This window comes from Lampris incognitus, chromosome 1, assembly GCF_029633865.1.
Source record: "Lampris incognitus isolate fLamInc1 chromosome 1, fLamInc1.hap2, whole genome shotgun sequence".
NCBI classification, from domain to species: domain Eukaryota; kingdom Metazoa; phylum Chordata; class Actinopteri; order Lampriformes; family Lampridae; genus Lampris; species Lampris incognitus.
In genome coordinates this window covers 17569010-17593251 of record NC_079211.1, presented here as the reverse complement: position 1 = coordinate 17593251, position 24242 = coordinate 17569010, and the positions used below count along the sequence as shown (strand labels likewise).

Below are 24242 nucleotides of genomic sequence, written 5' to 3'. Positions count from 1 at the left end.
CTAGTCTCTATCGATGCGGGGGCCCCCAGATACAGTCTCTACTGATGCAGGGCCCCAAGCTACAAAGTCTCTATTGATGGGGGGGGGGGGGGGGGGCTACAGTTTCTACTGATGCAGGGCCCCAAGCTACAAAGTCTCTATTGATGTGGAGCCTCAAGCTACAGTCTCAACTGATGCAGGGCCCCAAGCTACAAAATCTCTATTGATGTGGAGCCTCAAGCTACAGTCTCAACTGATGCAGGGCCCCAAGCTACAAAATCTCTGCTGATGCAGGGCCCCAAGCTATTCTCACCTCTGTTCGTTTTGTGATTCTAAATAGTGCAACGAATTCGGGGGACAACGCAATCACAGGAACTGCCGCGGCCGGGAAGCGAACCCGTATCGCCCGCACCGCAGGAGGCATCGCTAACCGCTCGACTAAAGGGTCAGACCCGCCAGCCAGCGGCCAGCGTGTCTTCTTATCCATGCACGTTACAATAGTGTTGTACTTTTTAGTCGCCATCCGAATCCCATGCAGATTGGCATAGCGTCGACTAACATGTTAGGTATTTGCATTAGTTTTACATTTAACAATGTTTAGTATTGTTTGTGTAGCCTATCTGACGGGGCGGGGCAGGGGGGCGGGTCCAATGGACGTGCGTGCCCCGGGACCCCCTGGTGGGTTAATCCGGCCATGCTCCCCGCACTCCACACGACGACATCAAAAACACCAGTCAACGCCAGGTGAGGCTGCCGCATGACTGCCCTCGGTGTTATCGGAACTGCCGATCTGCATGGGCTAGCAGTTAGCACAGCCTGCCCCGCTTCCGCATCCTGTCAGACCGCCCTCGGTGTTACCTCCTCGGGTGCAGCTCTGGGCAGGGCCGCGGTCCCCGGGCCCACAGGGCAGCAGACCAAGCTCTCGCACCCGATCCAGTGCCTGCTCTCCCAGCCAACAAACGAAGACAAAAATTTAGACGCAGACGTGGACAAAGACTCTGCGTCAACGGTACTGGGTGAGGCCGCCGCAAATGTGAATTCTCGCCGCCATCTTCCCCACACCATACCATGAATTTTACGCTTTGCTCTATGTACTGAGACCAACATCGCCTTAGTGGCGTAGTCGTTTAATTGATGCAAGGCCCGCACGACCCCCCCCTCGAGTCTCGGGGGGGGGGTCAGCAAAGGAGTAGTCGAGTTGTAAAATTATGAACTCGTGTAACCCCCATCACATACTATTTTGGAATACTAAATAGTGTGCTGCTAGTATGTGATTTTGGATGCAGCCAAGCCAATTTGAGCTCTTCTGAACCATGCAAAAATCAGTTTATTTTACAATTCAAATGTTAAGCGCCCAATTAGAATGTTATGTGTCTGGCTAATCAGTTGAAAATGTGCAGTCATTACAAGGCCTACTCTTAATTGCAAATTTAATGAAAGCCACTTTATGAATGAAAGCCACTTCAGTCGACATTGTATTCTTACAAGAACGCGGTCCTGTGTTTTCTGTTCACAACAAAGTCAGACAGCCTCTGTTTAGGGTTGTTTTAGGTGTGTGTCTTCTAACAGGCAACGACTGGGCTGAAAGGCTGTAAAAAAATATCAACATATAAGAGCACACAATTTTGTACAAACATCTGTTTTGCATCTTTGACGTCTCTTGTTGGGATTAAATTCCCTATGCTATAGTAACATATTTGCAAATTTTGCCCAATAAGAGGGCAATGCACTCGATGTTGAACCGTTGGCCAAAGTACAACCGATTGTCACCCCCCCCCTTCCCCATGAGAAGTGCGGTGCTGCAAGTATGAAAAGCGGTTTCCCTCGGTGCAAGATTCGCAGAAACTCTGCAGCCGCTGGCCCTTTGAAAGACAATCCACTGATTATTTTTTTATTTTTAGCCGTTTTTAGTCAAAATGAACACGTCGAACGAGACAGTTCTTGAAATCAACGAAATTGGCCCCATCAGCACCACATTCCGCCCGCTGCGACTGTCTCTTTAAGAAAATGCACTTGCAGCCATTTTCTGCTCTTTGTGTGGGGTGGATTAGCGGATAGGCACTGGGCGAGACGAGAGCATCAATCTGGGGGGGAAAGAAAAGCGAGAAAAACCCCTCAGTGAAACGTTGGATTCCCTTTCGCGGAGTGCGACGTTTGTCCGCCCATATTTTGCCGGACGGACATGCAATTAACAGGTAGGTGCAAAACGCTGGGAGGTTACTGAGATGAGACGAGGCGCGCCTGTGAACGGGGATGTGTGTGTGTAGTGATGATGGCTGGGGACCTTCTCGGTGCACGGCAGCGGAGCAGATCCTCTCTCTCCTCGCCACTTAACAATCCGAGCACGATCAAACAAGACGCATCTCTCACTTCTCACTATAAGTAGCCCTCGCCGCACCAGATTCGATGCCCCCTTTCTCTTTTCTGGAAATGCGCACCTATGCAAACACATGAATTGAGGGGGGGGGGGATCCCGTTAGCCTTCATCTTGATAGCAGTCGGCATCGTAGCTTTTACTCCACGAGAAGAAGGGTGGGGTGAGAAGAGTGTCGGCGTGTTGCAAGCGCAAACTGTTTAAACGTTCATTTTAAAACGAGGAAAGTCCCAGTCTCTGCATTCCGCCAAACGTTGGATGACGTCGGATTCGACGAGACGAAGCCGAAATGGGAAGTGTTTAGGTGAAAATGCATCCTTACTATCTGCCCGGCGTCTCTTGTTTTAATGTACATTCATATTTTCAGCCCCCGCCGCCGCCCCGCCACCAAATCGGTGTTCGATTTATTGGCTATCAGGAAACACTGAAGGCACCGCACCGACATCCACCAGCGAGCCGTGCAGCAGCCGAATAAACGGGGCAGTGCATTGAGTACATTTAGGCCTGTTGCCAGATAAAGATGACAGGTTCACCTGCTTCCTTTCCTGTTTGAATCTCGGTAACGTTTTTTCATTTCCGCGGCCGGATGGTCGCGCGTCTATTCACGTTGTCTGGCGTCGAAATATTTCGCTGCTTGTGACTAGATGAGTTGTAAAAACAATGCATCTCAGCGAGGAGTGATGTAATGGTGGGGGATCAGATCCTTCGCTTCTCGTCTCACCTCGCCACACTGAGCTGACGCCAGAGAACATGAGCCGACACCAGAGAACATGAGCCAGTGTAAACGGGATCGTTATATCGCTCAGTTATTTGAAAGCCAAAGAGAGGGACCCGTCCGTCCACCTTTCTCTATGGTAGCTATCTGCTCAACTGACCCGTTACAGCTCGGTCATGTGATTCAGGCTCGTGCATTCCCCCCCCCTCGAATATTTACGTGCTGTTCATTGATGATGACCAAGGGAAGCATGGCATCGTGGGGATCATGAGACAACAGCTGCTGAACTATTGAACTGTCGTGTTGCCCATGGTCTAAATAAATGGCAATCATCACTCAAGAGCAAATGCCCGAGCCACCGTCCTCCTACCATGACAAATTCGAGACTACATGGATCCTGCTGGAACTGACATGTGATCTGTGTCTTTGTGAAGCATGTTTTTTATGACCGCGCGTGCGCGTGCGTGCGTGTGTACAGGTGTATTATATAGGATCCTATGTGGGTGTTTTGTTTTGGGGGTGTGTGTGTGAGGGGAAAAAAGTATTACATTTGTTCAAATAGATTTTTTATTCTCTGTTCCCTTTTGTCAGGGTGCGAACCACAGGGGAGCCAAGTGGTGCTTGGCTCCCCTGAAAACATGATTTGTGGGGGGGGCTCTAAAATATTGACGATATGCTGTTTTTACCATGCATTTCTCTTTATCTGTATCTTCATCATCATGGATCAAGCGTAAAATTATGCTATTATTGATGTATGATTCGTGCATGAGGGGGATTCACCACTAACTGAATTTAACAGACGCCGGCATGCGTTGCTGTTCCTGCCATCACCACTGAAGCGTGGCGGCGCAATCGTGTGCTAACCGGACGCGAGTGTCCCGACTATCGCGTCGCAGCGGTCGCTGTCTGTCTACGCTGAAAACGCAAAACCACGTGGTACACCTTAGCTGTGCGCTTCGGATCAGACCGGAGACGGTCCTTGTCCATGACACATCGTATTTCAGTGTGAACAACAGGAAGTAAATAGAAACACAGCGTCAGACAAAAGTTCAGCGCAAAAAGACGCGGCCCGTTGGGACATCCCAATAGAAAATGAAGCAGCCACTGAATTTGTCGCTAACGCTCGCTCGCATCGCATTCGGTTAGGACACTGGTAGGAGACGAGCTAACAACAAGCGAGCGTCCGACTATCGCGTCACAGCTAGTTAGTTAGTTAGCTAGTTAGTTAGTTAGTTTTGTTAATTGTTGTCGCTGACGCTTGCTCGCACCGCAGTTTCCTGCGTCCGACGCGACGCGACAGTGGAACACTTGCGTCCAGTTATGTCGTGTCGTAACAGCAAGCGAGCGTCCGACTATCGCGTCGCGTCGGGCGCTCTCCGTCCACGCTGAAACCTCCACGTAAGCAAGCCATGGACCAATCAGCTGTGCGCTCGAGATCAGGCTGGGAACGTTCCTCGTCCAACGTTCAGCTCAAAAGGACGCGGCCAGTTAGGACGTCCCAATAGAAAATGAAGCAATCACTGATTTTGTCGCGGACGCTCACTCAAGACAGTGGTAGGACACGAAATTGCAAAATATGTAAAACCTGCTTTCGTGATGACTGTTGCCGGCCCAAGCTATCAAGTAATACTTCCATAGAAATACATTCATGGTAGCTGTATAGTATGTGGACGTTATTTGCACATTAACAATTTTAGGATCAATGTCTTTTATGTAAACGTGATCAATATGTCCTATTTTCTGTTGTTGGTGTGGTTACAATCTGGCTGTAACCTTGTTGTTGCATGAAGTTTTTTTTTATCACCCCGTTATTATTTTGCCTTCTGAAAGTTGATTAAAATGACAAACTACAGTAGTCGGTTTTTTGTGAATAGCTCAAATTTTTTTTTTTTTTATAAATTTATTTCTGATTTTTCCCTTTTTCTCCCAATTTAGTGGCCAATCGATCCCTATTTTAATTCAAACACCCACCCTCGCACTGTATGCGTTCGCCAACTGCATCTCTCCGGCCGGCAGTCTCGAAGGAGACCGCCTCGCCACTTTCGTGACAAGGCGACTCCAAGCCGAACCACTGTTTTTCCGACACACACAGAGACGCATTCACGTGACGAACACAAGCCGACTCCGCCCCCCTCCCGAAGACAGCGTTGCCAATGATCGCTGCTTCGTCGAGTCCGGCCATAGTCGGATCTGACGAGACCGGGGCGCGAACCCCAGTCCCCAGTGGGCAACTGCATCGACACAGAGCCGATGGTGAATAGCTCAAATTTAACTCACTTTAACTCAAAGATCAGAGAAAAACAAGTCCCATTCAGTCTGCGCGCCTACTCGCTAGTATTAATTTCTCTGCTTTGTACAGATATGTCAAAAAGAAAACAAGAAAGCTTACTTGAAAATTTTGGATTTACCCAAAAAAAAAACCTAAGCCAATCAACTCTGAAGAGCAACCAGAGCCAGTGGCCTCTGGGGTTGATTCAGTTTTAAGGTAAGGGCTATTCCCATTAGACCTTTTTCACAGCAGCCATTTTGACTTGAAATAGTAGGTAAATACAGGTGTTACAACTCACATTAATTAATGTTCTGTACCAAAATAGAACAGAACCTTCATTAATGTCATTAATAATTTAATATAAATAATTTACCTACTATTTCATTTGAAAATGGCTGCTGTGAAAAAGGTATTAACTATTATTCACTGTTAGCACTTCATTGTATGTGATGGGTGTGGATGAGGACTACATAGATCCCTCTTAGGCAGCCTGGTCTATTTTTGTTGGTATTTACAGTGCTCGTGCATGTGTGTGTGTTGTTATAGGCTGGTTTGTTGATATGTGACGCTTGCATTTGATGTTTTAATTGTACCGAGAAATTATTGGGCTCGCTGTATGTGATGTGTAACTTCAACCGTTGTTGATGAGGACTCGATCCGTTGTAGGCGGCCTGGCGTGCTGTTTTCGATTTAATGCTCATACATGAGTTTTGCTTTTTGACGTATCTATGTGTTATTTGTGCCGACAAACTGTAGAATATAGCACATCAGTGTGCAGAGTATACTGTGCCCTGCTTTAGTTGGCCGTATTGTGTCATACAGTGATGTTTGGTTTTGATACCTGTATGGAGGTCTGATGTGGTGCTGACATAAAGCAAGTAGGCCTACATACTTGCAGCTATGAATGTTTCTTTGCAACGAGAGTCACAGTCAGCCCCCCCCCCCCCACACCCGTAAAAAAGTGAGCTTCCCCAAAGACCATGGTATAGTTCCCATACTGCCTTTCGTCTCCACCAATCAGAGTTGGCCTGAGTGTGAAGATGACAACATAATATGAGGATAGCCTGGGGGTTGGGTTCCATCGGGTGGTATAACCCAGACTTGACACACTTTCCTCTCTCTCTCTCTCTGTTTCTGTCCCCCCCCTCCTTTTTATTTTCTCTTTCCCCACGCTCTCCATCCTGCCATTTAGAAAGTAAATATAGCCAGAGCAGCAGACAATGTTAAAGAAAAGGAAACTGCAAAAAAAAGAATTCACAATTCTCTCCAAAGTGTGTCGTCCACGCTCATGCTACTTCCATCATGCTCAGTCCCACTCCTCTTCTCCTTGCTGACCGCATTTCCTCATCTGTTCAACAAAGTTGTAGAAGCTAGCAGTCTTTCTCTTTCTCTGCTGTATTCCAGGGGTTTTCCTGTCTCAGGATAAGGTTTAGGTGGTAATTTTGCGTGAAAGCGACATTGGTCGGTCTGGCTTTACTGCCACAGTCAACTCGATGTGTCACCTCCGTACATATTTGGAATGTTAGTTCAGGTCTTCAGGAGACCAATGCAATGTGTTGAGATGTGTAAAAAATTATATGCGTGGCAAACATTAACAGTTGGAACATTTTGAGTATATTTTAATATAATTTTTATTTCAATATATTTAAATGCCCTGTGATGGCCTGGCGGCCTGTCCAGGGTGTCTCCCCCCCTGCCAACCAATGACTGCTGGGATAGGCTCCAGCATCCCCGCGACCCTGAGAGCAGCATAAGCGGTTCGGATAATGAATGGATGGATATATTTAAATATTGGAAGATTTGTAAACAATTTAAACAGCTACAAACCCAACTAACAAAGTGCCATAATTTAAAAGCTACAAAGAGCCTTTTAAAACAGAAAACAAATATTTGTGCTTGTGACCATTTAAAATTGACTTTTCTAATCACAGCATATGTCACGTCCAGTGACTGAGCATTTGCCCCTCTAAATTGTGTTTGCCCTGTAAAACATTTTAACAAGGAAAAAAAAATTGCATGAATCTCCTATCACTTGTTTTTAACTTACCTATGTCCCGTAAGGTGCTCTGTACAAATAAATTAGACAAATGTGGAATAAAATATAAAGGCAGAATGAGTAGGATTTTCCTAAAAAATCAATGTATAGACTCATACATAAATAATCACTGTCAATCATCACTTATGACCCACTAGACGTGTGTGGCAGTGTCTGTATCTGCAGAGACCCTGTCCTCTGCCTGTATTTTCTTATTTTTCTTATTTTGCTGTGTACGGGTTGTTTCTGGGCATGAATGTCTTTGTGCATTACTCAATAATCCAGGTAAGAAAATCAAGGAAAGTTGAATCAGTTCATCTGGATCAGCAGCAGCTGGTACTAATTTTTTTTGGGGGGGGGCGCAATTTACCTTGGCGCAGCACACCTGACTGCTGCTTTAATGTCCACACAGTCCCAGAGTTATTAAGAACTACGATATAGCCTATAGATTTTATCAGGGTTTGTAGATGGTGGATGATTGACAGTCGAGACGAGGCGTCGTGGTGGGTGTGAACATGATTGACAGCCACAAGAATTGTCCAATCACATTAGATCAGAAAACAATACCAGTTTGCTGCCAATAAAAGTGGGAATATCTGGAGCACACATCTGGAGAAACCAATCAGACAGCAGCCTCAGGTCACCTGCTCGCCAAAAGTTTTGGGGGCTTACATATGGTATCGTTTGGCCGGCGCCCCTCACCCAGGAAATATATGTATCCAGACAGAAATCAACCAAATACCATTTGGAACCAATATTTAATGACTGCTGACATGCTCACAGACTGAAAACCACTTTTATTCCATAAATCATTTGCAGTATACAACCAAATTATATTTAACATGTTTAAGTAGATTTTCATCTCTTGATATTTGAAGGGGGCGGCGCCCCACCGCCCTGTACTGGCCAACCGCCATTGATCTGGATACAACGTTTATTGACTGATGAGTGATGAAACGGATCTGTCGATAAACGTACCAGATGAACTGATTCAATTGTGTTTGATCTGGGCATTAACCTTTAGGCAGTGGGACTCCATGACCTTGTTCAGACTGCCAGCCCAAATCTGTTTTTTTTTTTTTTGGGCTATTCCAGATTGTATCCAGATTGATTTGAGAAGGTCTGGACAGCAAAGAACTACATGAAATGTTATTTTTGCAAGTCAGATCTAAACCACATTTGGAGGCGGTTTGAGGTGCGATTCCAATCGGATTTCTACAAATGCATCTCAGTCCAGATGCTCAGACCGCCCAAGTGGGATTTCAGACTGTCTTTTGCGTCACTCATATCTTGACACACAAAATGATGACTTCAAATCCGAAGTGACGGGAAGTCGAGCCCGCCGTGACTGCAGCACAGAACATCGCAATGTACACCAGCCTCCTCCATCGCTGAGTTTGTCTGGTTAGACGGAGTTCTACAGCGCAATTGTTAGGAGGGTGAGCTGATGGATCTCCATTTCTTTCTTATTCTTTCTTTTTTTGGGGGGGGGATTTCCCTCCCTTTTTTCTTCCCAGTTGTATCCAGCCAATTACCCCACTCTTCTGAGCCGTCCCGGTCACTGCGTCACCCCCTCTGCCGATCTGGGGAGGGCTGCAGACTACCACATGTCTCCTCCGATACATGTGGAGTCGCCAGCGGCTTCTTTTTACCTGACAGTGAGGAGTTTCGCCAGGGGGGCTTAGCACGTGGGACGATCACGCTATTCCCCCCAGTTCCCCCTCCCCCCCAAGGGGGAACGTAAGACCTTCCGTAAGACCCAAACCTTAAAAATTTTAGTCTCTGCCAATCATTGATGCAGCATAGTATTGGTGTACATACTAATAACTGTGAGATACTGTACTTTAAACTGATGTTAGGGTATGGCTTAACTTAAGGCCCTGTGATGGCCTGGGGCCCTGTGATGGCCTGGTGGCCTGTCCAGGGTGTCTCCCCACCTGCCAACCAATGACTGCTGGGATAGGCTCCAGCATCTCTACAACCCTTAAAGCAGGATAAGCGGTTTGGATAATGGATGGATGAATGGATGGTATCGCTTATTAAGCAGTTTTTTTTATCCCCCCCCCTTTTTTTTTTCCTCCCCAATTTTACCCATCCAATTACTCCACTCTTCCGAGTCGTCCTGGTCAGTGCTCCACCCCCTCTGCCGATCTGCGGAGGGCTGCAGACTACCACATGCCTCCTCCGATACATGTGGTGTCGCCAGCCGCTTCTTGTCACCTGACAGTGAGGCATTTCACCAGGGGGACGTAGCATGTGAGAGGATCACGCTATTCCCCCCAGTTCCCCCTCTCCCCTGAACAGGCGCTCCGACCAACCAGAGTAGGCGCTAGTGCAGCGACCAGGACACATACCCACATTCACCTCCCCACCCGCAGACACGGCCAACTGTGTCTGTAGGGATGCCCGACCAAGCCCAAGGTAACACGGGGATTCGAGCCGGCGATCCGAGCCGGCGATCCCTGTGTTGGTAGGCAACTGAATAAACCGCTTCGCTACCCGGACGCCCGATTAAGCAGTTTAACGAACGTGCATGTGTGCAGGCCACTTGCATGAAAAAATTAAGATCTCACTCCAAATACTTGACCAAAGTTGGCAATGTTGCTTTAAGTTGTAGCAAACTCATGAAAGTAGTATTAGGTTTTGTTGCTCTTCAAGCGTTTGACTGGTCATTAGGCAGAAGCTGATTTTCCCCATATGATTTACTTTACCCAACAACTTACCCATGTAGTAAGTTCAAAAAGGAGAGCCATTGTCTCCACCAGTGTGGTTAGTCAATCCATAGTTACAAAGGCTTGTAGTAAGGTTACTAAGATTGCAGACGGGAATGCCGGAGCCTTTTTGTTATTTGTAGACACACACACACGCACACACACGCACACACACGCACGCACGCACGCACGCACGCACGCACACACACACACACACACACACACACACACACACACACACACACACACACACACACACACAGTTGAAGTGTCTGGTCCAGTGTGGGAAAGTTTATTCAGTCAGCCCAGACTTCGGAGGTGTCTGTATTCCCAAGCACAGATGGGTTTTCGGTTATACTAAACCCATTTGTCTTCTTGGTAAAACCCCTTCTGACAATGCATGTACATAACAGCTAAACATATCTCCTTTTCTATAAGCTTACAGATGGCCCAATTAACTACTAAATTGCAATTACTACCCTAGCATGCCAAACCTTTTCAGCCCCGTCACACGATTGTTGCTCGCCAAAATCCTCAGTATGACACATTTATTTTCTAATCCATCCCTAGTAGTCTGTGTTTGTCTTACAGGCTGTTTGCATGCTAAGGGTAAGGAAAATGAAAAGCTTCTTACAGTTTAACTTTCCTGTTTCCGTTTTCTTGTAAAAAAAAAAAAAGATGAGCCTGTAAACATCAGTGTGTGTTCGTATGATTTTTTTCCTAAATACTTAACCAAAACACTGCATTAATAAATTATCGTTCAAGGAAAATATGCCAGCAAAAATGAGTATGATCAGGGGCGTCTGGGTAGCGTAGTGGTCTACTCTGTTGCCTACCAACACAGGGATCACTGGGTCGAATCCCCATGTTAACCTCCGGCTTGGTCGGGTGGCTACAGACACAGTTGGCCGTGTCTGCGGGTGGGAAGCCGGATGTGGGTTTGTGTCCTAGTCACTGCACTAGTGCCTCCTCTGGTCGATTGGGGAGCCTGTTGGGGGGGGGGGGGGGGAATAACATGATGCTCCCACATACTAAGTCCCCCTGGTGAAACTCCTTACTGTCAGGTGGAAACTAGCGGCTGGCGACTCCACATGTATCGGAGGAGGCATGTGTTAGTCTGCAGCCCTCCCCGGATCAGCAGAGGGGTGGAGCAGCGACCAGGAAGGCTCGGAAGAGTGGGGTAATTAGCCGGATACAACTGGGGAGAAAAAAGAGGGGGAAAAAAAATCAAAACAAAACATTTTTTTTCCCCCGATAATGTGGATTTTTTTCTGCATGTGTTTTTTCATGAATTAGTGTATTTTGTGTTGGTACTGGCCACAAGGGAGTCCTGCTGTAATAGGAAGCATTTTGACCGAATTACCCTTAGTTTATAGGATGTAGTTTTTCAGCTATAGTGAGATTAAAAATTCAGTTAGATGAAATTACATCTAATCCCAATGTTTAGATGTATTTTAAATACCTGGTTGTCACAGATAAAATGCAGGAAGGAAAGACATGATCCACAGATTTAATATTTAGACTACTGTCAACCCAAACCAGTAAAGATACTGTCCTCAAGTTAGACAATGTGACTCCTCTTGTATGCCCCTAATACTGCAGCACACAACTTGACCTCAGAAATGTGCGCTGTTGAATCCTGAAACTGGCAGAATAATTTTGTCTGTTCACTTTTAGCCACAGCACGAAGTGGTTAGTTGTCAACTGGGTATTGGTTTGATGGGCAGATGTGTGAACTCCGCCTGGTGTGTGAGTAGATTTTTAGTAAAGAGTAAGCCAAAGTGTTGTGTTAGAGTTGGGCTGGGCTGATTATGTCTGCCTTTCTGAGCCTGTTGATACAGATGACGGCTAGCACAAATCAGAGAGACTTTACAACTGCACAAGAGCTCAACGACCTTACAGCTTTGGCTTTTACAGCTGTACTAATTAATTAATTACTAATTAAGCTGTATTAATGCCATTAGGCCTCTTACTACCTCATTAGACTTGTATCCTTCATCTCTGGAGTCAGCCTTTGTCCTCGAGTACACAAGCCCCCCCATTCTCTTCTTCTCCTTTCCCACTATGACTCAGCTCCTGGCCCTCTCTCATCGGTCATCCTTAATGCTCTCTTTGGCTGGGGCTGTTGGGGTGATTGTCAGCCATGTCAACCCTGTCCGTCATACCAGAGGTATAAAACACTCACATCTCGGAGGCATGTGATTCAGCTCTCCCGCATTCTTCCAACACATTCTTGCATCTGCAAGAACGCACATTTTGTATTTCTCAGGTGTCACTCGGTTTTCTGCATTCATTTTTATGTCAGATGAGTGTAATTTTTGAGGTTTTTCTCTTCTTCTTTTTTTTTCTTTTGGTTTTGGTTTTAGCCATTTCAAAATGCAGACTAGTCTCATGTTATCTGCTTATTATAAAGGATTTTGGGCATAAAAGGGAACAGTCAGTGGTGTGTGACCATACTTCCCTCCCCAGAGTTTGTCACATATAGAAATATAGTGAAGTGGGCAGGATACAGGTGCAAGGAATTAACGCAGACAGAAACAAAGCACATTTTCAAGGCCCACTTTGTTGTTATTTAAGAGGAACTGAATCTGAAAATAGGGGTTGGTATTGTTAAGATTTTAACAGTACTACTACTCTTACCGATACTGTGCGATCCGGTACTTTAATGGTACTCTTATCGGTTTTTTTTTTAAAGAGAAAAAACATAACACAATAAGAAGAGAATTATCATTGCTTTATTTTCTCATGACTTTTTAGCATTAACCTGTGTTTGTATAATATAGGTAACTCCGTGTGGGCTCCAGGCTGCTCGCATACATAACATACCTGAGGTGGATGGGGCAACGAGAGATGAACTACGAGCTAGCCAGTCGAAAACTGCATTTCTCCACCTGTATTTGGTGGACTTTCACATAATGTTTCGAAAGATTGCTTGTGTTTCTACCCTTACATGCAAAACACTTGTACTTGTTGCAACGAGCATTGTCAGCATTGGCTCTAGTGAAGTGTAACCAGACTTTTGACCATTTAGTTCTCTCTCTGCCATTGTCACTAAGAGCTGGCTGTGTGTGCGTGCATGTGTGTGTGTGTGTGTGTGTGTGTGTGTGTGTGTGTGTGTGTGTGTGTGTGTGTATGTGTGTGTGTGTGCATGCATGGGTGGATGGGTGGGTGGGTGGATGGATGCACGCCCGTCTGAGAGAGACAGGGAGCTAGCCCCGCCCCTCGGCTTGCACATGTGACAGCCTCCGAGATAGAGGTCTCTCTCCTGGATTGAGAATAGCGAAAATGTATCAGATATAGATGTATTGATCTTGTTGCAAGTTAGAAGATAATTATGTAGCCTAAATAAATAGGAAATGTATTTTCTTAATTTTCCAATACCGATAGCAGAACCGTTAACATCGGAGCTCATCAATACTACGGTCTTTAATAATTTAGCACCGGTGCCCATTTAATACCGGCTTTCGGTACCCATTCCTAGCTAAAAACCAACAAGTCTACGCACAGTCCGACAACAGGCTTTCAAGAGTGAAGGGAGTTCTGGTGTTATGTGGGTATGGTGTAATGTATATTCAGACGCATTTGTGATGCGGAGCCTTTCCTATGCATTTCACCTCGTAATTTATAGGTGTTGTGAAACAGACAGATATTTATTGGCTATTCCGACCCCATGAAACTGAGCCTTCCTCACTTTTCCTCTATATTTAATGTCAGACTCGGGTGTTGTGTGAGTGACCCCTCATTACCATGACAACCCACGTGACCCTGGAGGATGCGCTTTCCAATGTGGACCTGCTGGAGGAGCTGCCTCTCCCTGACCAGCAGCCATGCATCGAACCCCCTCCCTCCTCCATCATGTATCAGGTGAACACACACAAGCGCGCACACATGCACACAAACACACACAGTGTCCCAAAAGGCGTTTTTAATTTTATCTTGTCAACCCATTTTCCCTTCCTTTTTTTTTTTCAGGCAAACTTTGACACCAACTTTGAGGACAGAAATGCATTTGTGACTGGCATTGCACGTTATATAGAGCAGGCGACAGTCCACTCCAGCATGGTAAGACAAAGGCCAGCGATCCATTTCCATAACAATTTATTATGACTTGATTCATGATGCTCATTGTGTTGCTGGGTATACACAATCAAGAGAAGTAAAAAGGATGTTAAAAAAATGTGTAAAAAGTGCTGACTGGGCGTCCAGGGTGGTGTGGCGGTCTATTCTGTTGCCTACCAACATGGGACTCGCTGGTTCGAATCCCCGTGTTACCTCTGGTTTGGTCGGGTGTCCCTGCAGACACAATTGGCCGTCCCTACAGGTGGGAAGCCGGATGTGGTTGTGTCCTGGTCGCTGCACTAGTGCCTCCTCTGGTCGATCGGGGCGTCTGTTCAGGGGGGAGAGGGAACTGGGGGGGAATAGCGTGATCCTCCCACGCGCTACGTCCCCCTGGCGAAGCACCTCACTGTCAGGTGGCGACTCCACATGTATCGCAGCAGGCATGTGGTAGTCTGCAGCTCTCCCCGGATCGGCAGAGAGGGTGGCGCAGTGACCGGGACGGCTTGGAAGAGTGGGGTAATTGGCCAAGAACAATTGGGGAGAAAAGGGGGGGAACCCCCCCCCCCCAAAAAAAAAAAAAAGTTTAAAAAAGTGCTGCCTGGACTCAACAGAATGTCTCACAGACTCGAGCTTTGAATGACAGTTTTTGGCACGGGTGGTGCGTGCAGTGCTATCTCTGCTTCAGCCAACACAAAGTCATTTGTTAGATGCGCCCTCACACACTAAAAGGAAGCCTTGTGCTTTGTATGTGTGTGGATTACTTATCATTTGGTTCCCTTTCTTAGGTTTTGGCTCGGCTGTGGCTGGACACAAACACACACACTCGATCCACACATACTGATGAAGCAGGCATGCAGAAGCCCACTAAACCTCTTTCTGATGATGGGGAATGAATGGGGAGTGTGATTTGACTGGCAAACAGAGGAAGCAGTGCTTTATTTAACCTTATTTAAATCAGGAAGTCCCACTGAGGTGGAGCCAGTCTATTTGAGGGCATTCTCTCTTTTAGCCCGAGGGATAGAAAAGCCCGTCTCACCGACTTCTGAAAACTTCCTCTTTCGAAAGAACAATGCTGCACAAGTCACGCTTTTATCCAGATGCTGTGGGAAGTTTGAAGAGTAGAACATGCATATCAGCATGTTTCTGTCACTTAGTATTGTGCGAATAAACCACTGTGGAGCCCTGTGGCTCCACAGGGCTATGCCATCAGCAGAGCGCAGATGAAGGTGGTAGACAGCTAACGCAGCAGCTAACAAGTGCCAGCTCCTCGGGGAGAGAAATGGAGGATTTTCAGATATGTACTTGCCAGTTGAGGAGTAATCATTATAACATGATGTTAGCTGAACCTGGCCGGGTTCCCCGATGTGCAGAAGATGAAGATTGTAGTGTAATTCAAGGGGTGGTATTACAATGGCTGAAGCAAAGGCAATTTACTCACTTTACTATCATCCCAATTGTGTTTCGTGGACGTGTCACGATTACATCTTCCTTTATTTATGCATTTTCATCACCTTTATTGCATCTCCTCTTTCGACATGCTAACTTTTCCGCCTCAAGCAGGTGTAGAAGTTTTTTTTTGTGATGTTTGGTAATTTTTTTTTTTATTAAATGTGATGTTTCCATTCAGTTTATCTGTTCTGAACTTCAAAAGTCGCATGAAAGCGTTGATGGAAACAGCCGCAGAGGAAAGACAAGAACCGTTTGTTTTACTGAGGCTTAATTTGTGCAATCATCCAGTAGGTCCTAGCTACTTGACTGAAAGATAAATACCCCACAAAATGAAACGTATTGGCAGGAAAATTATAGGCAGTGCTTGCATTATGGATTAAGCTAGTCTCTTAAAAACACATTCTTGGGCTACATTATCTGTGTTCACTGACGTTGCATAGTTCACTGAGAGAGCCACGAAACCGAAGTCAGATTCCATGTATGTGCAAACCTACATGGTCAATAAACATGATTCTGATTCTGATAGTTAAAGAGTTAAAGGGAAGGTTTACAAGATGGTTGTGAGACCAGCTATGTTATATGGTTTGGAAACAGTGGCACCGATGAAAAGACAGGAGGTGGAGCTGGAGGTGGCAGAGTTGAAGATGCTAAGATTTTCACTGGGAGTGACAAAGAAGGACAGGATTAGGAACGAGTATGTTAGAGGGACCCCTCAGGTTGGACGGTTTGGAGACAAAGCAAGAGGTGCAAGGTTGAGATGGCTTGGACATGTGCGGAGGAGAGATGCTGGGTATATTGGGAGAAGGATGCTGAATATGGAGCTGCCAGGGAAGAGGAAAAGAGGAAGGCCAAAGAGGAGGTTTATGGATGTGGTGAGGGGGGCGTGCAGGTGGCTGGTGTGACAGAGGGTGATGCAGACGGCAGGAAGAGATGGAAACGGATGATCCATTGTGGCAACCCCTAACAGGAGCTGCCAAAAGTAGTAGTAGTAGTAGTAGTAGTAGTAGTAGTAGTAGCAGTAGTAGTAGTGATTCTGATAGCTTCAGGAGCAACCTTTGAAAGCGAAACATGAGAACAGGTGGGAGAGGCTACACTTAGCTTCCTGGCTCAGCTGTATCTGCTTTAAACTTGTTTCCAGTGAAAATCAGGAAAAATTAAATATGTGTGTTTATATAATGCAACAGCCGGGCTATAACAGTTGTCTGTTTGTGCAGAATGAGATGCTTGAGGAGGGACATGAGTATGCTGTGATGCTCTACACTTGGAGAAGCTGCTCCAGAGCCATCCCTCAGGTAACACACACACACACACACACACACACACCGACTCGCTTTTCATGACGTCAATTGAGAAACCTCTTCATCCACTAACTTATAAAGCTCAATAACCTTATGACTGGTATGAGAGAATTAATATCCACTCTTTATTTCTTTCTCATCTTATTTTCAGTATTTTTTTCTCTTTATTCCAAATGTCTTGAACAATATGTGTTGCTGTGACTGTTGTAAAAAGTGTCACATGGCAGCCAACTTCAAATCATTAGTTACTTGCATATTTTGCTTTCAGTTCAAATTTTTAACTTTCCGCCTCAGAGAAAGATGATCTATATCTTTTACGGTCCATAAATCATATACCCATAGACCAAGAAATTAAAGCTGTGCTGGAAGCACTGTTTTCAACTGGAAAAAAAAATCACACATCATGTATTAAATGCTGCACAAAAATATATTTGTAACTAAGATTTTTTGCAGGAATCGTGATGAAGAGGGTTCCCATTTCTTGTACCAAAAAGTGAAAGAAAAAGACAAAATTCTACTGTTTGCCAACAGAGGCCCTATACACCCAGATTAAGAAAACAGCTCTTGAAACCCTTGAGGTTATGGACAAGGTTATCCGTGAAGAGTGCTATGACACATGTACCATGCAACCTCAAAGACCCCGTGCTCTGGTTCTCGCCAGGGAATTACGTCATTGCCTTTGAGCAGACGAGTCAAGCTGGATTACATCGCCCTCTTGTGTTCCATAGGTGAAATGCAACGAACAGCCCAACAGAGTGGAGATCTACGAGAAGACGGTTGAGGTGCTGGAGCCTGAGGTGACCAAGCTCATGAAGTTCATGTACTTTCAGGTGAGGCACAGGTTGTGAAGACTAGAGTCAACGAAACCAGCGCAACCTTTGATGGAGAACAGGGTGGGTTTATGGTCCTATTGACCTGTTTGGGTACTGGAGGTTCGGCTTCCTTGACATCAAGGTGTCCAGTTCTGAAAATACTTAAACCAGACTTTTTAGCAAGCGAAACTTCCACAGTGCGTCCAGTAACTGCAGGGTTACTTGCAAAAATGTTGAGGTGTCCTTGAGCACGACACCAAACCCCTAACTGCTCCCGATAAGCTGGTTGTTACCTTGCATGGTTGACACCGCCATTGGTGTGTGTGTGTGTGTGTGTGTGTGTGTGTGTGTGTGTGTGTGTGTGTGTGTGTGTGTGTGTGTGTGTGTGTGTGTGTGTGTGTGAATATGTGAGGCATTAATTGTCAAGCGGTTTGGAAGAAAATGCTATATAGCATTTAGGGTCTAAGGACAGGAAGTTGTGTTGCTGTAAAGCCCCCTTGAGGCAAATCTGTAATTTGTGATTTTGGGCTATACAAATAAAATTGACTTGACTTGACTGGACTATATAAAATGCAGTCCATTTTCCATTTATAAGACATGGGAAACATTATGAAGTTGTGGCAAGTAATTTCTTAAATGTGTTGTGTGTTGATGAAATGCTCAGAACTTCCAAACATCCAGATTTCTCTGCTGTTCCAGCGTAAGGCCATAGAACGTTTCTGTAGTGAAGTGAAGCGCCTGTGCCATGCTGAGAGAAGGAAGGACTTTGTGTCGGAGGCTTACCTGCTCACCCTGGGCAAGTTCATCAACATGTTTGCAGTGCTGGACGAACTCAAGAACATGAAGTGTAGTGTCAAAAATGACCACTCAGCCTACAAAAGGTAGTGTGCCATGAATTAAAGAAATGTTACAGGGATTGCAATTTGCATAGTCTAATTTTAATTTTTTTATTTTTCTGGGTGTCCGGGTAGCGTAACGGTCTATTCCATTGCCTACCAACACAGGGATCACCTGTTCAAATCCCCGTGTTACCTTCGGCTTGGTCAGGCGTCCCTACAAACACAATTGGCCGTGTCTGCGGGTGGGAAGCCAGATGTGGGCATGTGTCCTGGTCGCTGTACTAGCACCTCCTTTGGTTGATTTGGGCGCCTGTTCAGGGGGGACAGAGAACTGGGGGGTAAAGAAGCGGCTGGCGACTCCACATGTATCGAAGGAGGCATGTGGTAGTCTGCAGCCCTCCCCGGATTGGCAGAGGGGGTGGAGCAGCGTCCAGGATGGCTTGGAAGAGTGGGGTAATTGGCCAGAAAGAATCACCCATTAATCTAAAATATTTTCAAATGTTTTGGATTCATCTGTACTAGGGTTGTCAGAAATATTGATTTTAACTGTAAAGATCAATTCTGAATTTTTTACGACATCAATCTCCATTGCGCCATGCATTCCATAACAGCCAGGTTGAAATCACACTTGAAGTGGGGAAGCTGCTCAGATATGGCCAGATATAATTGGGGAGAAAAGGGGGGGGGATTTTGTCTTTTGTTCTTGTTGCTTTTTCTTTGCACACTTAAGTGTTGCTTTTTTCCGTGTGTCTCCAGGGCAGCCCAGTTCCTAAGGAAGATGGCCGACCCTCAGTCCATCCAAGAGTCCCAAAATCTTTCAATGTTTTTAGCCAACCACAACAGGATCACTCAGGTTGGCATGCCATCACATCTTCCACTCTCTTGCCGCTTTTTTTTTAATTTGTTATTGTTTTTCAGTATCCTCACATGACTTGAAATTTAATCTAGTCCCTGATGTGATAGTTTAATGAATTGAATGTAACAGTTTAATGATGCCAAAAAAATAATTCAAAACCCATCACATAATTTCAGAAAGACACCGTTGTTTGTCTCTTGTTTTTGTTTTATTTCGAGAATTTGACTTTTAGTAGTTGAAGTGTTTTCACCCAGCAGCATTGGTTATGTCTGTCAAGTGACGTGTTAACCTTTCTTGTTTTCTGTTTGAGAAAGCACTGCCGTTTTGTCTATATGCATCCTGCCTACCACTGCTTTTTCTGTGTAGTGCCTGCACCAACAGTTGGAGGTGATTTCAGGCTACGAGGAGTTGTTGGCAGACATAGTCAACATCAGTGTAGATTATTATGAAAACAAGATGTATTTGACACCCAGCGAGAAACACATGCTGCTGAAGGTACACATTATGATCTTTAAACTGCTGTAATGGATGTTTTAAAACCTGCAATTATTAGCTAAGTGTCTGATGTAAACCCAATAATATTTTTCTGTGTGTCAGGTGATGGGCTTTGGTCTGTACCTGATGGATGGGAATGTCAGTAACATCTACAAACTAGACGCCAAAAAGAGGATCAACCTGAGCAAGATCGACAAATTCTTCAAGGTAAGGATGGCCCTGACTTCTGTCTTTTTCACCTGGTGGTTCATATGCCTATTTGCCACATGTGAGAGGCAACCCGTACCACCTTTGTATTTCAGCTCCAAGTGGTGCCACTGTTTGGAGACATGCAGATAGAGCTGTCACGCTACATTGAGACCAGCGCTCACTACGAGGAAAACAAGTCCAAGTAAGAACACCCCAAATCCTTGTATGACTCATGGACTGCTCACCTATTCGACCAATCACAGAAGTGCTCACACTCAGCTCCAAACCCACAAAGGCCTTCCTTGAGCCACAGCCCAGTGCCAACCCTTGACCAGCTCGCCATCTGCTCTCCCCAACCCCACCTTGCCCTCTTTTTGCTTAGATGGACATGCACCCAGAGCAGCATCTCGCCGCAGTACAACCTGTGTGAGCAGATGGTGCAGATCAGAGAGGACCACATCCGTTTCATCTCAGAGCTGGCACGCTATAGCAACAGTGAAGTGGTGACAGGCTCTGGCCTGGACAGCCAGAAGTCTGATGAGGAGTACAGAGAGCTGTTTGACCTGGCACTTAGAGGCCTCCAGCTGCTGTCCAAGTGGAGCACGCATGTCATGGAAGTGGTAAGTAAAGGATGAATAGTGGCGCATATTCGTGCATACACATTCACAAGTGTGTGTGTGTGTGTGTGTGTGTGTGTGTGTGTGTGTGTGTGTGTGTGTGTGTGTGTGTGTGTGTGTGTGTGTGTGTATGTGTTGGGGGGGGGTTGTTAAGGAATATATGAAAGACTTATGTCAAATATTTTTGCCACTCTTAAATTGTTCATTGATGTATCCTGGGCCGTGGTCATTAGTCAAATTCATCTTTTTTTTCTCCCCATTGTCTTTTTTTCAGTACTCGTGGAAGCTAGTCCACCCCACAGATAAGTTCTGTAACAAGGACTGTCCAGGCACAGCAGAGGAGTATGAGCGGGCCACACGCTACAATTACACCAGTGAGGAAAAATTTGCCCTGGTCGAGGTCATTGCTATGATCAAAGGACTGCAGGTAAAACACTGGCAACCATGTAAGACTTCTGTCCATTGCTTTGTCCTTGTAGGGCGTTCGATAACGCTATTGCACACAGGGATTTTATTAGGATTACTCATACAGTTATTTAGATAATTGAATTTAGATGCAAAAATGATGCATTTGCCTTATGTTTCACTGTTATGGTTAATGCTGAGTTGTTAAGTATGAAGTCTTGGAAGTGGATGTAAGTAAGAAAAGTTTATTTAGTATAGCAGCTTTCATAGAACAAGGTCACAAAGTGCGTCACAAGAGTAATATTGCTAAAAATAAGACCATAAAAGCAGTAAAAAAAACAAACAATAAAACATAAGCAATAAAAGACCTTAAAAAGATACAAACTTACAAACACTAGACAGCACGAGGCGAGACAAACGGGTCTTCAGCTGCTTTTTAAAGGCGTCAACAGAGACCGCAGGTCGTATGTCTCTAGGAAGAGCATTCCCCAGTGTCGGCGCTACAACTTCAATGGCACGATCACTTTTTGTTTCCAAACAAGAGCGAGGGACAACCAGAAAGCCCTGGTCAGAAGACCTACGCGACCTACCGGTGCTATAGGGATGGAGCAGGTCGCAGATGTACACAGTTGCCTGACCATGCAGGGCTCTATATGTGAAAACAAGAACCTTAAAATGAATCCTTAACTTGATGGGAAGTCAATGTAAAGACAGTAAAATGGGTGTAATGTGAGTCGCCCTGCTGGACCTGGTCAACAGCCTTGCAGCAGTGTTTTGGACCAGATGGTCCAGGGACGATTTGTTGAAGCAGGTGAAAAGGGAATTGTGGTAGTCTAGCCAGGATGATATCAAAGCATGAATAATCATTTTTAGCTCAGGTTGTGATACAACAGACCTGAGTTTGACAATGTTTCTTTTTTTTTTTTCCCTCTCCAATTGTACTCGGCCAATTACCCCATTACCCGATTGATGTGGACCATTGAGAACGTGACATTGATCATGATAATGTTGGGGTGTATGTCATATAGGTTCTGATGGGCCGTATGGAGTCAGTGTTTAACCAGGCCATAAGGAACACCATCTATGCAGCACTGCAGGACTTTGCCCAGATGACCCTGAGAGAGCCTCTGCGTCAGGCCGTGCGTAAAAAGAAGAATGTCCTCATCAGGTACACCTGGAGAGCAGAGATCTGACGATAAACGTAGTGGATGTGGTTATGTTTTCATGTCCCCTGACTAGACCAAGCCAGTCAGACTAGCTTGGTCTAGTCAGAAAGGCACGAACTGAGGAAGCCTCTTGGATGAGAGGCGAAACGTCTTCACGGATATATACCAAGTCCAGTTGCACTTGATTCAACTCCTTTGGATAACCATGACCTGGATGAATGAGAACATTCACAGACATGTCCCCTGATCTCTTAAACCTAACAGAGATCTGTGGCCATTAAGGGCAGAATTTAAGTCATTACTACCTCTGGAACAATGTTTTTATTAACAAACAGTGGCTACAGATTACATATACATAATATAACACATTGTAAATGTAAATGTTAGTAGATTGTGGCAAATTGTTGACATATTGCAAGTCATCTGATACGACTTGCTCCTCTGTCATAGTGTTCTTCAGGCCATTCGTAAGACTATCTGTGACTGGGAGGGGGCAAGGGAACCTCCCAATGACCCTTGTCTGAGGGGCGAAAAAGATCCCAAAGGAGGTTTCGACATCAAGGTTCCCCGCCGGGCGGTAGGACCCTCCAGCACACAGGTAAGTCAGGGGAAGAGACAAGGTGCAAGGGGAAGAAAAGGATTTCACTGTTGGTTCCAAGCACAACTTTTTCACTGTAAACATTCTTACATTATCTATGCAGTTATTTTCCAAAACATGTCAAATACACATATAGATATTCCCAAGTCACCTGTCTTCAAGTACACTTTATCGTCAGGCCAGCAGATGTATAGTATGTAGAATATTCCAAAAATTGATACAACTGGTATTTTTAATTTTTGTATTTCATATTTCATTGACATCATTTTTGTAATTCAATTAGAAGCATTGCATAACCTCTTTAAATGACGGTACTTCATCACCTGTGTCCTCTGTCTAGCTGTACATGGTGCGTACTATGCTGGAGTCTCTGATAGCAGATAAGAGTGGCTCTAAGAAGACTCTGCGCAGCAGTCTTGATGGACCCATAGTCCTGGCAATAGAAGACTTCCATAAACAGTCTTTCTTCTTCACACATCTGCTAAATTTCAGCGGTGAGGACAAATCTATTCCACACTACATTACCCACAAGGCGGAACGACGATGATAATGATGTTGTGTTGCTGTAAAGCCCCCTGAGGCAAATTTGTAATTTGTGATGTTGAGCTATACAAATAAAATTGACTTGATATGACTCGTGAAATTATTCATGAGTCATATCATTATTATTGGAGAGCCGCTCTGGCAAAAAAAGAAGAAAAAAATCAATGGATAGATCTATCTTAAGGCCTTCAGAGTTATAACTATGAGATTGTTGTTGAAATCACCCATTAATCTAAAATATTTTCACATGTTTTGGATTCATCTGTACTAGGGTTGTCAGAAATATTGACTTTTAACAGTAAGGATCAATTCTGAATGCTTTACGATATCAATCTCCATTGAGCCACGCATTCGATAACAGCCTGGTTAGTCACACTTGAAGTGGGGAAGCTGCTCAGTTCCGCCACCTCCATTCACTTTAAATAAGAGTCCGCTAACCGCTTGTCCAGAACATGATGGATAACTTGGTGGCACGAGGTAAGCTGGTGGTGAAATTCAAATAAAAGTTGAAAGTTTAATCCCACCTTGCAAGAAATGCGCATAGCAGCAACCGGTTGGATATGAGAGGAATGTCTGCTGTGAAAATTCTCCCCCTTACAAATATTAGTCTACCTTATTCTGACACCGTGGAGGAGATGCTGATTAACCGTGGTGAATTTTGCTGAACTGTATGCCTCGGTTCTGCCAAATTACAGAGACACAGACAAAAGAAACATTATTGGGTGAAAAGTGCCAGAAATAGTGGGCATTTCTGGTGTGTGAAAATAATTTGCAGATCCACGTTATCCCGATGCCAGTAATTTTTGTTTTATCTTGGTTAGTTGTTATGTGGG

At 45.1% G+C, this 24242-nt stretch overlaps 1 protein-coding gene across 1 annotated transcript in view; it reads left to right on the top strand.

Annotated features, from left to right (window-relative positions):
- The first annotated feature begins 2052 nt into the window (after positions 1-2052).
- The window catches only part of cyfip2 (cytoplasmic FMR1 interacting protein 2), a 41712-nt gene continuing 19522 nt past the window's right edge, over positions 2053-24242 (top strand). The window contains exons 1-15 of the mRNA XM_056273271.1: positions 2053-2174; positions 13798-13947; positions 14056-14145; positions 16806-16883; positions 17618-17719; positions 18401-18582; positions 19297-19393; positions 19763-19891; positions 19994-20098; positions 20194-20282; positions 20463-20700; positions 20972-21124; positions 22131-22270; positions 22719-22866; positions 23207-23360. Of these exons, the coding sequence (XP_056129246.1) occupies positions 13831-13947; positions 14056-14145; positions 16806-16883; positions 17618-17719; positions 18401-18582; positions 19297-19393; positions 19763-19891; positions 19994-20098; positions 20194-20282; positions 20463-20700; positions 20972-21124; positions 22131-22270; positions 22719-22866; positions 23207-23360 (1822 nt within the window). The 5' untranslated portion in view covers positions 2053-2174; positions 13798-13830. The remainder of the gene's footprint in view (positions 2175-13797; positions 13948-14055; positions 14146-16805; positions 16884-17617; positions 17720-18400; positions 18583-19296; positions 19394-19762; positions 19892-19993; positions 20099-20193; positions 20283-20462; positions 20701-20971; positions 21125-22130; positions 22271-22718; positions 22867-23206; positions 23361-24242) is intronic.